Below are 15,618 nucleotides of genomic sequence, written 5' to 3'. Positions count from 1 at the left end.
GCAAACTTGGACAGGACCAGGACAAACAAAGGGTAGAAAAGCTTCAGTAACACATTTTGACACTAAAGTCTAACTTTCTCGTCACTTTTTCATGTCACTGAGTTTTTTTTTCTAGAACTCAAATGCCACTGTGTGTTGGTCTAGCGGGGCTGTTTGCAGACCCGTTGAGTTGTAGTTCTAGTTGTAAATTTTGCTGAAGAAATTCAAAGAAGGTGAAAAACAGTCAACACTGAGACTTAATTTTTCACAAAATACACTAAAATATGAAAATAAGGAAAAGAATATCTGTGTAAAAAAAAATCAGACAAATTATTGCACAGAATTTAGACTAAATAAGTGTTAAGCTAAGATAAAGACGAGATAAAGATAAAATAAGACATGATATGATAACAGAACATAAGCTTCTGTGCACGGGCATATAGTATGAGACATTAGTACACAAAAAAACATAGAAGAAGGTTAGTCTAAAAGGATGCAAGGTTGAGATATATTCAGTAAAAGAAGAGTGGATAATATGATCAGTGCAGTTTATCAGTCCCTCATCTCCATTCATTCATTCGTTCAAAAATAACAAAGATAACCAATTTAATGGTTATTGGTTAGTTGGTTGGTTTCGGCCATCTTTGCCATCTTTGCCTTTATAACACTAGAGGTTATCAGATGCTTGTTAAACACATTATAATTCACAGGTGACAGCTTGTTTGGAACAACAACAACAAAAAACCTACAACACAGCTCCCATGGACCAGCAAGCTACAAACAAACATATGAAGATTCACAGAGAGGAGCGTTTGTCTGATCACAGTGGAGAGAGAGTTCCTCATTGTGTCCAGTAGATGGAGCTGTTGGCCTACCTACTGGCTGCCATGTACCAGAGGATGGACACAGGCCTCACAGCAATTCATTTTTAATTCACTGTACACATGGTTGTTCAGAAAGAGAGTGAAATGATGCATTAAACAAGACCATTGATTTAGCACATAAAAGAATTGAGCAGCAGAGATTTGTGTTGGTTTGCCACATTCATTTTAATAATTTACAAATCAATTTCAAACACAAGAAGGGAACAAAGACAACAGACTGTGTGTGGGTTTTTTTTTTTTAGTGTAATTGAAGATGTATTAACTTAAACTGAAAACTTACAAAACATTTTGATTCCAGTGTCACCCTCAGAAGAATGTCTTTTGTGAAACGTTAGATACAGTTGTATTGTACAGAAAGCTCCTGAATATAACACAAACATGACGTATAGATGATTTGAGTCTTTTAAAAGAGAAACAAGAGGTTTAGAAATTACAAGTGCTACGTGTTCTCGTTTATTAGACATCTGTACTCAACAATTCCTCCCACGGCATTTTCCAAAAATGAAAGCATGAGTCACAGGATATTGCAAAGCTGTAGTGTTGACTATTATTGTACAAGTGCAGATGATCAGGCTTTGGCTGCATTAATTCATCTCAGGCATTCAAAACAACATGGCACGTTTTTGAAAAGCCTGTAGTACTCCTCCTGAATCTGGAACAAAAAGCACATAACATAACATAACTTAACTTAACTTAACATAACGTAACATAACATAACATAACATAACATAACATAACATAACATAACATAACATAACATAATATAAAATAATATAATATAACATAAATCCGACTATCTTGATCTGAAAAGCTCACTAACCAAAAACAGTCACAGAATATTTGTTGAATAAATAAATAAATCTTAAAATAATACGAAGAGAAGCCCAACCATGTCTCCTACCTTTCTGGACAGCACACAGAGGAAGATGAAGATGAACATGCCCTGGAAAGCATTGGTGATGGTGAACAGATAGGCGGTGAGGGTGGTCTCGTAGAGGATGTGCAGCACTCCAAAGGTCCAGGTGGCTCCCAGCACGAACAGCAGGGCCAAGGCACCGCGGGCACAGGACCTGAGGGTGATCAAACTGACTTCAACAGAGTGTGGAAGTAATGTGACACCACACGATACCAGAATAATCCAACAGATAAGGAATTTACGGCTTGATTTTCAATATTCCTTTGACCTATTCAACACGAGCACAGATAATCCTACCTGATGTTTTCATAGTGGCTGATTTCAGGCTTTTTCACAGCAGTATGCCGGTACACTTTGTAGATGATTACTCCAAAAGCCAAGAGATTAACCTTTAGTGGAGACCGACCAAAACAAACATGACAAACAAACACGATCAAATGAATATTTATCTTTGAAACAATCCCTGTTTGGTGGATTCAATTAATTCAGTCATTTTTAGTATGTTACAAAGAAATCTGATCTCACCAGAATGATCAAACACGCAGGCCCAATGAAACTCCATATGAAGTGGTTTTCTGTGCTCAGCCAACACCTAGAATACAAACACACAAACTCTTATTTTATCTAATAATTCATTTTCACATTGACTGAGTGTGTTTTAATATCTTGTTATTGCAATAATACCTCCTCCTGCAGAAGCAATACCTTCTATCGTTTTAGTCTAATAGCTAATTATGACAATAGCGTATGAGCTACTACATCTGATCCTACAAGTTCAAAACAATTGTTTGGAAAAGCGACCTCTTCACACAGTAATGAACAATGAGCACTTCTTTTTTTCTCATAACTTCAGTCTTTTAATAGTATTTTCCATTAATAAACAACATGCTCACTTTTATTTATAGATTTCTATTCCAGCTCTCCATGGTACACAAAACCTTTCAGACTTTCTTTTAATTTGGTTAATAACTTACTTTCTACCAGGCAATCTAAGCTACTTCAACTTCCTCCATGCCCCTGCAGGCCAAATTTAATCTCTGTCCCCTTGTATTTATAATTAATGCAATTTGTTTATCTTTCCTCCCTGAAAAATGCTGAATGAGTTTAAAAAGGTCTTAGTAGAAGCATTTGTCTTCCCACCTTTACGTACAAAAAAAAAAAAAAAAAAATTCAATTCTTTTGTACTTACACTTTATCCGTTCCATAATACCTAGAGCCTAACGTTGCTGAGATGGCCACCACCACCGCTGGGCTTCCATAGCCAAAGATGTAAAAGTTACGGTGCAGGAAGCCTTTGTTGTAGATGACGCCAACAACTATTAAGTACAGATGGATGCCCTCGATACACATCCAGGCAAAGGCCGCGAGGAAGAAATAGTGCAGCAGCCCTGCAATAACAGAGCAGAAAAGCTGCCAAGAAACAGACAAGAGAAGAGAGAGGAAGTGAGAAACAGGGAATTCATAATTTTATGATGTGTAAAATTACAGTTATTTTTGCTCTAATATGTAGAAATGATCATTTGCACTTGCTGTGGTACATCTTTGTTTCTTTGCCCTGATTTATGAGATGTTGTTATGATGTATCTTTTAAGCATTTGCTAACATACTAACTGACTGAACACCACTTATGTACTTACAATTTAAATGAGGAGCATTTTTAATCAATGAAATGTCACAACAGTGGGTCAGGTCAACACACACACACACACACACACACACACACACACACAAACAGGAGGTTTTCCTTTGTTTCACTGGGTTCGAGTACATCCAGAGCTCACCTTATGTGTGTTCATGTAGATCCCCACCAGGAAGATGAACTCGGCCATGAAGAGGCTGCAGCACAGGTTCTTGTGGATGGTGGTTCTGGTGCTCTGGATCTCACTTAGGAACCAGAAGGTGAAGATGCACATGGACAGACAGATGAGGGAGATGATCATCCCCAGCTGGGTGATGCGGGTCAGGATGGTATAGTGGGCCACCAGCTGAGAAGCAAATGGAAAGGGAGGTGTTTCATTCACAGTTCATGCCACACTAAAGTTGGAGTTTGTCCTGCTGGGGTTGCTCCAGTATGTTGGCTCGCAAACACACTGGGCCAATTCTGGTCAGATATCATCAGCAAGTCATAATTGTTATTAGATTAAAAAAGGGTGACAAAAACATTTTTATTTTTGCGTGATTCATCTTAATTAACTTAATTGTTTGATGTATTTTCTTGTTTTGGCAAATTCATTCTTAATTTACAAATATACTCCCTGATTTTTTTTGAAGCAGTGCTCCCAAATCTCAAAATTTCCCCCAAGCTCATGTATTGATTTAAAAGTAAGTGGTGGAGGTTGTACTGTTGAGCGCTGCGAAAAAAATTGCGAGTGTATCTTTGAAAGTTATTAAAGAGTTATTTTGCCATTCAATATGAGTTTCAGTCTTTTAGTTTCAGTGGAAACAAAGTTTTGTTGCATGAAATGCCTCAAAACCTATCAATAATATTATTGTAAGTGGAACTTCATAATTGGGAGTTTGTATATTTTATTTAATGTTATCAATCAGCTACATCAACACAAAATATTGGTATGAACATTCAAAATCCTGTATTGGCAGAACACAAGTGCACAAAGATGTACGTCTCATGTTGAATTTAAATAAAGGTGAACTACATACAGTAGATAGGGACATTCATTCTATTTTAGGTATAATCATATAAAAATAGAGCCATGTATTTTCAGATATGTTATCTTGAATTTTTTCAGACAAACCGAAAGATTAAATTGACCTTTATGGATTGAGAAAATGATCCCAAGGCAAAGAAACGCTTTGAAATCTCTTAAAGATTATCTGACATATGATTTGTCACAATGCTGAAATGGGGCTGTTTTTCTTAGTTAATGAAAAGTTGTCTTGGATCATTCCTTTCATAGAACAGTGTTCTAAACACAAAAAAGAATATATAACATATTAAACAATAACAAAAACATTTTTTTCTGAAAACCTCTCACTTTAAGCAGTGGAAACTTTTTTAGATTTACTGTTTGCCCATCAAACAATGGATTTATAAAAAAAAAAGAAAAAAGAAAAAAAAAAGATACAGTCAGTCTTAGATCAAAATGCAAAAAGATAGAAATTAGAACAGTCAATGAACCACTGAAAATACTTGCAGAATCCAGATGTGAGGTTGTAAGGAAATTTGCTCACCATGACTGACCTTTTTCCTGAAATCATTTCAATAAATAATTCAAAGCTCTGAAATGAAAAAAAAAAAAGAGGAAATACCTTTGCTGTTATAGTTACTTTTTAATGTATGACCACTCACATTGGCTCGCCCAGAGGACATGAGGATGGCGAAGTGTGTGAGGTGATTGCAGGAGCAGGTGGTTGTGTTGCTGGTGACGTGGACGGTCTTGCAGCCGTGAGTGGCCCAGTGGCCCTGCAGGCTGTCCGGCTCGTACTCCCAGAAGGCGCACTTCGTCACATCAGCTTTAGTGTCTACGGTCTTCAGGGGATAGAGAGGAGCAAAGGCACCGTTAACTGTGGATGCCTCTGTTTTTATTAGTTTTTGCGCTGCGCTGCTTTGTGATAGCACATCGCCAGGGGTTTAAAAACAGATTTTGCAGGCCTCATCAAAGTTGTAGTGAAAGTTAATTATAGTCCATCTAAAGTTTGACTTTGTAATTCATGAATTCATTGCCGTTACTTTTGTTATCACTTTCATGGGTCCTCTCGTTAATGTTGTGTTGTCTATTGGCTTTTCTAATTTATGTTCTATTTGAAAACATGTCACAACTTTTTGACTCACAGTTAGAAAAATAAAAAATCAGGTAATTATCATGTGTGACTCAAAATCAATAGTGCACTGTGCAAAGTACCAAAGCAGTGGCAGCTGACTCTCTGTATTTTCTTGGGAGAGAAATTCTATCAGGATCTACAAATATACAGTAATTCAAATATTCTGCAAAGGGCAAATGTTCATCATTAAAATTCATATTAACATTAAGCTGAGCTCAACGTATTTTCCATAAATTATTATGTGCAATTTTACTTAAATTACCTTCATCCATGTCACAACTAATAAAACTAATTAACATTGTCATGAAGAAATAAAATAAAAATGTGGTGGAGTGTTTTGTCTTCATCAGACTGTCTTAGAAAGACATTCATTTCTTAAATCTAGTTTACATTCCATTAGATTTGTATGTAGCCCCCTTGAATCACAGAATGATATGTGTGCAGAGTCTGTCAAAAATAAATAAATAAATAAATAATAAAAAAATAAATACTGAGCAGGTGCAGACAAGAAAAAAACCCAGTGTGTCACAGGAAAATACTACTTCCATAGCAGAAAGTGTCTGCATGAAAATGGAGCCCAAATTATTGATTGTTGCTCTTTAAAGGCAGTTTAGTAAGAATTTTCACTGCTCAACATAAATCAACACCTCCTTTGTTCATCTTAAACCTCAAGGGTCCAACAAAAATAATGATTTCCCTCTCTCATACATTTTCATTATCTAAAAAGAAAATACCAGTACATTAACTTTTAGGGTTATTTCCCTCATCACCCACATTGCTCCATCATCTATTCACCTTTCCTCTACCATTTCCCTCTGACTGAGAGGTCATCGCAGAAATACATGAAGCGAAATCTTCAAATTTCATAAAACTTTACACAAAGCACTGACTACTCCTCCTGTGTGAGTTTGTTTAAATCTGACTTTAATGGAAACTCTGGCAGTTATCAAATTACTGCCAGAGTCAGTGTGGGAATAAGGAAGTGAACGCAGTGATGGCTCCAGTCTGACAAGGATATATACAGTATGTTGGAATATTGATGTTTCAAGTGGAACAAGATCTTATTGGAAACTAATGTTGGTAAATGAATCAGATATGAGGAAGAAAAGGAAGTAGTGAGTTTAAAGTAGCAGAGAAGTGAAGGAAATGTCTCCTAGATTTTGCTCAGGTTTGTCAAACAACCGGAAAACATCTTTTAAAATTAAAAAAAGAGGTAAAAATTAGATAATATGAATTGCTCTTAATAAATCCGGAAATAAAGTCTGCCAGAGTGAGATTATTCATATTCTCTAGTATGCACCTGTGCTTGTTTCAGCAAATGTCTCTCTACACTGAATAAGAGGGAAAAACAAAGATCACGTTTTTCAAGAAAATACTAAAAAAAAAAAAGAAGAAGAAAAAAAAACAATGTAGCCAGCCTCAGCACTCTGTGTAGTCTTTACCTTATTGTGTCTCAGAGTGAAGGTGACATGGTCAAGTTGGTAAACGTCAGCAGGTTTGACGGCTGCTGCTATGACAGGGGAGTTGACAGTGATTTCCCCTGTTTCTGCATACCGCGAGTAGTCAGTGACACCTGGGTCGCTGCTCGGCTTCAGGATGTCACCGATGCTGTCATATCGCACAAACACCACTGACACACTTCCTGATGAGCAAAAAAAAAAAAAAAGAAAAGAAAAAAAAAAAGTTGAACAAAGGCAGGAGGGAGTCAAACTTATAATATTTCTAATCGCCAGTAGATAAACATATCCAAATACAAATCATTTCACATCATGATTTTCTTTGTGTTCTTACCATTTCTGTCCTCATCTGGTCTCAGCCTTGGAGTCAGATTTATATGATCCCCTCCCATGGAAGCAGACAGTTTGGCTTTTGAGTGACGAGCATCAAAGGTGAAGAGTTTCAATTCTGTGGTTGAGGATAAAATAAGTCAGGGATATCAGGAAATTAAAAGTATGAAAATGACAATTATCCAAAACCCCCTTCTCTGCACACAGGTGGGGATAAATGGCAGGACAATTTAATATAATTTGAGTGTCGGTGAGAGCTCTCTGTGTTAATAATTATCTCACCCATTTCACTAGCTTTGATTTCGAGCTCAGCTGGAGTTTTGTAGTTGTTGGCCAATGTCAGAGCACTTTCTTCAACAGCATGCAGCAGCTTGGTGATGGTATGTTCCCGACGCTCTTCCTTTATTCTGCTCCAAGCCATTAGTTCATCCTTCTCCACCAGGTTGTTTACTGCATTCACTAATCTCTGTTGAAAACAGGCTTTTTAAGTGAGACATGTTCATAATAGAATGTGATGCAATGTATCCTTGTACTGCAATATGTTTTCAATTAGGTACTGTATGGTTAGAACATTATGTTTTTTCAGGCTTGGCTCGTTTGACCTTACATTAATTACGGGATGTAATCTGGCATCTGTAACACGTGTTTTCTTTACAGTTTTTCATTTTAAAGCATCTGGAATGTTTGTATTTTAGTGCATGTAGTAACCTATAAGACATGCTGTATCCCTTTACTGTTAACTTGTAGGATAGGTCATCGCTCTTTAAAAAGCTGCACTACACTTGCAGCTTCAGTCAAAAAAAAAAAAAGCTCTGAAGTCTCTAAACTGTGCAGCACATGATAAGAAGGAACTGGACTTGTGTGCGATACAATTTTTTTTTCTTCTTTTTCCTAAACCAGTTCAAAGCATAACCGCATTTCAGGCATGAACTCCAGATGCTGACTGAGAAACAAGAATGGTAAACAAAGATTACTGAAAGAGTGGAGTTGATGACTGATGGTTTGACAGTATAATCCTTTTCTCCTGCAGCCAGTGTTGATGTGGAGCGACACAAGGCCTCAACATATGCAATCACTTCCACTGAGGTGAGTTCGCCGGACGTCTGCTTGGCAATTTCCTTCAGTAGACTCTGGGGCTCCGTGAGGTTGCTCATCTAGCACGTGGGGGGGGGAAAGCATTTGTATTCAAGCATTTTTCAAAGAACAAGAGAATTCACTAACCCTTTATTTTTGTTGGATCTTGACTGTGAAATGACCAAACTTTGCACTAACACTAATGGTAATGACTAATGATGGAAATGGTATGCAGCTCACTCACAAATTCACACGTGCACATTCATATTTAGCAAGTTGGAGATTTCCCATAAAAGGGAGGCTGTTTGGAGATTAGACCAGTTTACCACAAGCTAAGTTTTGCCACCTGCATGTAAAAAAAAAAAAAAAAAAAGTTGTAGCTGCAGGACATGTGCACCACCTGCAGGCAGCGAGCGCTCTGGTTTTTCTTTCTCTCATTCTTTTATTCAACTGCTGTTTAGTGCAAAAATAAAAAATAAAAAATAAATATTACCTTTTCTAAATATGTATGAACTGAGTGTAACACTCAGTTTAAGGCTGTGTTAACTGCCTGTATAAATTGTCACCAATCCAGAGTTAAGAATTTTTTATTTACGCAAACTATTACTTTCTTTTCCTGCAGATGGTGCAAATCAACATGTCTGTGCTCAATATTGGCTGCTGTTCCTTTTCTTGCCTGTAGGTGGCGGAGCTATGCTGCAGGTGGTAGTTGGGTGCTAGTAGCTGGTGTTCTGTGTCCCTGTTACTGTGCAATGTATTTGCAGCTCCTTTTTATTTTCTTCCTCTCCAACAGAGGGCAGTGTCATCACATCCATCGTCACCTTCCTTGGAGGAGGGGTACTTACATATTCAAGTGTTTTGTTGACAGTCTGTGTGATGCACCCGATGTTGTCATGGCAGTATTTTTGGGGATGTTCTGAAAAACAACAATTACCAAATGTAAGCCCTTTGCTTGCCGAGTTTATTTCCATGATTTCACCAGGGTGGAGAATGTCACAGTGAAGTCTGAATTTCATAAAACTAGCACAGGCATCACATCACCTGGGCTCTTTGTCATCAGTATTACTTCAAACATCAGAAAATTTAAGATTGCACCCTTTGCTTGATGTGTTGCATAATAGATTCTCTGTTTAAAATGGCTGGTTCTGCATCGTGTGTGCATGTGCAGGAGAGACAGTAAAAAAAAAAAAAGATGAAGAAAAGTGTATGTCCTTGGATTTAAGTGCTAGTGTCTGTGTGTGTGTGTGTGTGTGTGTGTGTGTGTGTGTGTGTGTGTGTGTGTGTGTGTGTGTGTGTGTGTGTGTGTGTGTGTGTGTGTGTGTGTGTGTGTGTGTGTGGTGTTGTGTGTGTGTGTGTGTGTGCGTGTGCGTGTGCACTCCTCCATCCTCATACCGACCTTTACATCTTTCTCCTCTCTCTGGATGAAAGTGCTTGGCGCCTGAAGTTGGGGCGTAATCACGCTCGCAGGTGCAATAGTAAGATCCATTGGTATTACGGCAGCGTGCGTTTGGTCCACAGACCTCTACCGTCATGCATTCATCAATATCTGAAAGATGCAAATGAAGAGTTTACTCATACTCTCAACATAACTGATAGTTTGATAAATAATCAATAAATTTATGTTCACATACATTTTTATCTGGTAACTTGGTAACTGCTAGTTGAAGAAAGTGCCACACTTACACACATCTGTCTTTCCATCTCTACCTCAAACTACTGAAAGATCAAGTGATGTTAATGACTTTTCTTTATACAAAAATAGAATCTGGCATAAGAAACTCGACTCATTACATTTCATATGCTTTATAATTGATTTTGGAACAGAAACTGCAATTCTTACATGCATGTTACTCATCTGAATATTCATAAATCGGCGTCTAAAATCAGCCACATGCTTCTCCATTATACTAAGTGGTATGTTACGCCCTGTTGGAAATCTGCAGGAATAGTTTTATGCTGTGATAAAGGTCTTGTTCTTCTGGCGCAAATGGAGCAAAAGATCTCAGATGATTTTCTCAGAATAGCAGATGGGAAGGAAGTGAAAGGCCGAGGGAAAAAAATCACCTCCAACATGTTTATCCTCGTCAGTACAGCGAAAGAGAAAACAATTCACACACAGACGCACACGTAGCCCTGACACCCCCACAGCTGTGTGGTAACTGCCCTCACACACACACGTACACACGCACTCCTATACATGTACTTGACATCTTGCCCAGCTGTATGTGAGGTCCTCCGTCAGTACAGCTTAAATGATGTTGCTGATCGCGTGAGAGATATGAAGAATACTAGACAGTGAGCGAATCAGATATTACCGTGGCATTCGGTGCCATCGTTGGGCAGGAATTTGGGGTTTCCTGTCGATGAGTATCCAGAGACACATGTACAGTAGTAGCTGCCCGCTGTGTTGGTGCAAGTCCCCCTCTCCCCGCAGATATTAGTCACATTCTGGCACTCGTTGTCATCTGTGGTGAGAGGATGAAGATAGGAAGTTATTTGGGTTATTTGCTAGAGACAAGAAACTTTATGCCTCTTTAAAAAAAAAAATAAAAAAAAAACTAAGTGGAAGATTTAACCAATTGCTTTTATGTTACTGTGATTAACAGAGGCAATGGATGAGGCCAGCTGACCAGTGTGCTCCAGAAAAGTGCCTGAACTTGTACCATGCAGCTTCATGTTTTTGGTGGAGAGATAAATTGCATTAGAATAATGGTAAAGTGTTCTCTAAGTGTACATTTATCAAAAGTGTATCTTTCCTCGCCCAGCAAACTGCAAGTCTTGTGGCTGAATACCATTTTGGTCTGCAGCTGAAGGATATTTAAATCTCTGCTCTGCCTCTTCAACAGTTAATTTATTCCTCTTTTACTGCTGAGCATCATGTAAAATGGCTGGACTATCAGAAGGGCCTTAATCGCTTGTGTTTAACTCAAATCGGTGCAAGTTATTTCTGCTTGAGTAAAAGGATAAACACCACGAAACACCAAAATTACCCATGCTTAGCTCATGGTGGCAACATTTCTTAACATCTGTTTTCCAAAAACAGAAACCAAAACTAGAACTCAGACTTGTGATGCATTTACCCATGAATTCAGAAGCAAGGATTTGGTAGGATTATTTCATAAGTAGCAATGTGGATACACAATATTAATGTGGATTCGAATGCATGTTGACACAAATGTGGACTTAAACTTTCCTCCACAATTAGATTTCCATCCAAGAATTCCTAAAGCTGATCCTGATCCTGGGTCCTGGTGTTGATTTGAACTGAATTAAACTCAGTTGTGGTCTAGTCTTGATTACAGCCTTGGCTTGTTCCACCTTACATGCCAATTTTAACATTCACATTTCTGATTGCTGAGCGGTTGTTTGCCTCTATTTGATTTCAAATAACTGAAATTACTTCAAATATTTTTCATTTCCCTTCCCAGGTTTACAAAGCACCATATACAGAGCAGTTTGCTGCAAATGCTGCTTTGGTCCACTCATTATAGAAAGTGCTGTTCCAGCTTTATTTTTTTAAACCCCATCTTCCGTCTCTGGTCTCCCAGTTTATTGGAAATGACCTGGTAAGACTTTCCACTGTTGTTTTCACTTGTCTAGGTATGATGGACGCTTTGCTCTTCCTCTCCTCTGCACCTTTTGCACAAAAGCTGTCCTGGACGGGAAATCCTCTGCTCTGATGAGGGAGGTGACTTTATCCAGAGGGGAAATACCTCCATCACACACAGGACCCTTAAACCATAACAGTTGCACAAACATTTCACCCACATATTTTATGATTCACTTTGATGCCTCGGATTTATCTTGAAGTGTAGCAGATACTGTGTTTCTGGTTTTTGTTACTTTGTTCTTGAGTATGTTCGAATCGTTACTTTTTCTAATTTTGTTTTTAAATCTTCTGCAACAAAGGAACTCCATTAACCCTCAACCTCATTGTGCGTCTTTGTTTTCAAATCATTCTCCACAGTGTTTGTATTACTCACATTCTGATTTACTTTTGGCTCTTGAAATATGTTAGCTGTTCTGTGATTGTGATCAGGTTTGGTCAGGAAACAAAAAGGGTTCCAGGAATTCTAAACAGCCCAGAAACATAAACAATACTGACTGAGAACAGTGCTGACCATTAGAATGAATTAATAAAGATTTTTAACATCGTAGTGTTTTCTCTGTAATCTTATACTGCCAACTAGGTGGTAGGCAATACAATTTGTGCAAGTTGCAACCCACTACAATGTTTACCAATTGTGTCCTAAAAACAATATGGTCGATATATAGTTGTTCAAACTACTTACACAGATTGAACTCACTCCTATGGTGTTTTCATGTTTTAAAAAGGCCAAAATAATCATTAAACTCAATCACAAGAATTAAAAGCAAATTCTGATGGAAAATTTGAAGTTTCCTTGAGCATAAAAAAGATTGAGGTAGTTCCTTCCCTTCTATGTCTGTAGACTAAGTAATGCAACATGCTGGCTTTACCACTGCAGAATGTGTAAGATTTTTTGGGGTTAAAAACTTAAAAATATTTGAGAAGATTAGAGACAAACAGTTGCAGAAGAGTAATACTGTACAGAACATGCTGAATTGTAATAGTGTTTTAATTGCATTTACTGTATGTGTATCCCTTTTTAAATTCTGATGAAAGAAAACTGGCTGTTGTTGTAATGATCAGGCATCTTAAGAGCCTTTAACACATCTACTGAATGAGATATTTTTAAAGGCTTCCTTCCTAGTTATTCTGCACTGCGCAGTTAACTGCCATGCTCTAAAAATAATCAATGAACCCATGTGTGTACAAATGTGTTGGCCTACTGCTTTTGTCACAAACAAAAAAAAAGGCTTGCGAAAACATTCAAGGCTTCCATGGCAGCTACACACTACACTTTCTTTATTCTTTCATTGTAGTAAATACTCTGTAATATGGGTGGATGTGTCTTTATATATTCACCATTGCAAAAATTTGTTCCATCTCCAGTATATCCATGGTTACAGAAGCAGGCGTTGTTCGATCCATTTATGGTCTTGCATGTTGCAAGTTTGTGACAAGAATCACAAATGTCAGAGAGGCTGCATGGGTCCATCAGACTGGAGAGCCATGCTGCGAGGACACAAGCACAAGACACAGAAAGGGTGTAAGTTTAACATAAACCATGACATTAATATTCCTGACCATTTTTTGATGCCACTGCTGCTTTTTTTTTTCCACATGTAGTTCCAGTAAAAATGTTGTCTTTTTCTCTGGCTGCATTAAGCTGCTACTCACAAGAGCAGCGTTAGTGATGACAGTACATCCAAGTTTAGACTATCAACACAAAAGATCTGTGGTAAATGAAAAAAAAAAAAATCACAAGATATAATAATGATTATAATCTTGAAATGATTTACAAATATCACATCGAGCCTAAGTGTGGCACCGTCACAAAGCCCAAACCCATCATAGTTAATATGGAGTCCCCATAAAAACAAATCACACATCTCCTACTGTCTCCATGTAAAACACCTGCCATGATGTGGCATAGATAAAGCTCACGTACCTGTCAAAAGTACAAGTTTCATTGGTGACTTGAGCAAAGACTCCATACTCGCGCCGAGTCTGGATTTTACTTTTAGTACAGACTGTGGTGGGCTGGCTGGTGACGTAACCCATTTCCTGGCATCAGTTTTCCTGTTTCCCTAAACCTGGCCCTTCCTGTCTTGGTCTTTAATCTGCTTTCAAAAACATTCAGCCTGATCCCTTAACCAACCACTTCAACCCAACACAGGTTTTTTTTCACTCAGCCCCACTTTACACCTAATATAAAAGGAGTTTTAGCAGCATTAGGTTTTTATTGGAGAGTTGTTGATACTGTGACTCATGTCGCCATTTTGGAAGCCTCAATGCCATTGTTCTCACTTGAGCACGAACAGTAGGCTGTGTAAACACAGGCCAAAACAACACCGACTAGCTTCACTGAAGGACGGCCCCCTCCCTTCCGCAAAGGACTGTACACAAATTCACACACACATTCCAGTGCTGTGTGTGTCTTCTATTGACCATCTCAGTCTTTTTCAGGCAAAGGTGTAAATGGCTGTAATTCTTCTCTATAAGCAAACTGGGGATACAAGGCCTCTGAATTTCAGTTTATATACAGAATAATGTGATACAGATTCTTTAGTGCAGTGTCTGATGTATTTAGGGTCACTCACCCCTATTTTCAATATCACAATAAACAACCAAATTCTTGCCTGGTCAAACACAGTATCTTTGATTCACACTTTGTTTGAATTTAAAGAAAACAAAGTCAAAGAAAACATTTCCACAGATGCAAGTCTGGTCTTTACATATAGAATAAAAGAGTCTGTCTTTTCTCTGATTTTATTTTAAACTGTCTAGACTTACACACATTTCCTCTAAAACAGTGATCAATTAAAGATTGCCTGTCCCATTTATAAAGTTGATGAAATATTTGTTATTGTTCACATTTCTAAGCACAGTGCCTTTAAAAAAACACTGTAATTCTATCAGCATGACTTAAGTAATAGCTGTGTTGTATATACATGTCGTGTATAAACTAAACTTTTAGGCCCTTTGTGTTGCAGTTATGTACTGAGTGTGCCTTTGATGATAAGCGGTAAAACAACACATCTCATTTTTGGCACTTTGACACCTGCAATGGACTAATGACCCCATTCTCTGTGAGGGAAATGAGCAGGGCTGGGCTTTTATATCGTTTATTGTGTTGTTGGGCTACTGAACCAACACAGACCAAAGCTGTTAAGCACCTAATGTTGCAGTTTAAAGTTTTTCATCTTTACTAAAAGCCACTGCCACTCATCTCAAGCGCAGATGTTTACAGTTTTGCTTTTTCCACCACACCCATGACTATCAACACTCTGAATTGTTGTTTTAAGGTAAAATGTATTCGGCAGTGGCAGTTAGGAAACAGGTGAATTCAAATGTGAAACAGTGACAAGAGTCAAAAAAAGAGAAGTGGCCATTCAGGTGTAACTGAGGTCTTTTCAAACTACCTTCCACTTTTTGGCACACAAACACATTCATTGATGAATAGATTCACTTGGAAGATAAGTTCTTTGTTGACTGTATTGCAGTGTGTGGAGGCGGTGTGAATTGCTTAGGCAAGGCGTTCAGTTTATTCCTGAGAAAGGCAGCTGCTTTGAATGACACCATTAGAACTGCTCTGCATTACTGTCCTGGGAA

The 15,618-nt window shown here is 38.0% G+C and overlaps 1 protein-coding gene across 1 annotated transcript; it reads right to left on the bottom strand.

Annotated features, from left to right (window-relative positions):
* Window positions 1-1,090: 1,090 nt before the first annotated feature.
* Window positions 1,091-14,059, bottom strand: adgrl4 (adhesion G protein-coupled receptor L4). The gene is made up of 16 exons (XM_022739355.1): window positions 13,955-14,059; window positions 13,369-13,518; window positions 10,736-10,885; window positions 9,817-9,966; window positions 9,266-9,336; window positions 8,321-8,500; window positions 7,629-7,812; window positions 7,351-7,464; window positions 7,002-7,201; window positions 5,087-5,266; window positions 3,561-3,764; window positions 2,969-3,189; window positions 2,305-2,371; window positions 2,077-2,168; window positions 1,765-1,933; window positions 1,091-1,515 (listed from the first exon to the last, which is right to left on the bottom strand). Exons 1-16 carry the CDS (start codon window positions 13,998-14,000, stop codon window positions 1,453-1,455), a joined length of 2,241 nt encoding a protein of 746 aa, XP_022595076.1. The 5' UTR covers window positions 14,001-14,059; the 3' UTR covers window positions 1,091-1,452.
* Window positions 14,060-15,618: the final 1,559 nt, after the last annotated feature.

This window comes from Seriola dumerili, unplaced genomic scaffold (genome assembly GCF_002260705.1).
Source record: "Seriola dumerili isolate Sdu_G_001 unplaced genomic scaffold, Sdu_1.0 BDQW01000002.1, whole genome shotgun sequence".
Taxonomy (NCBI): domain Eukaryota; kingdom Metazoa; phylum Chordata; class Actinopteri; order Carangiformes; family Carangidae; genus Seriola; species Seriola dumerili.
The sequence above is the reverse complement of the archived record's forward strand: the minus strand, read 5'-3'. Positions and strand labels throughout refer to the sequence as shown.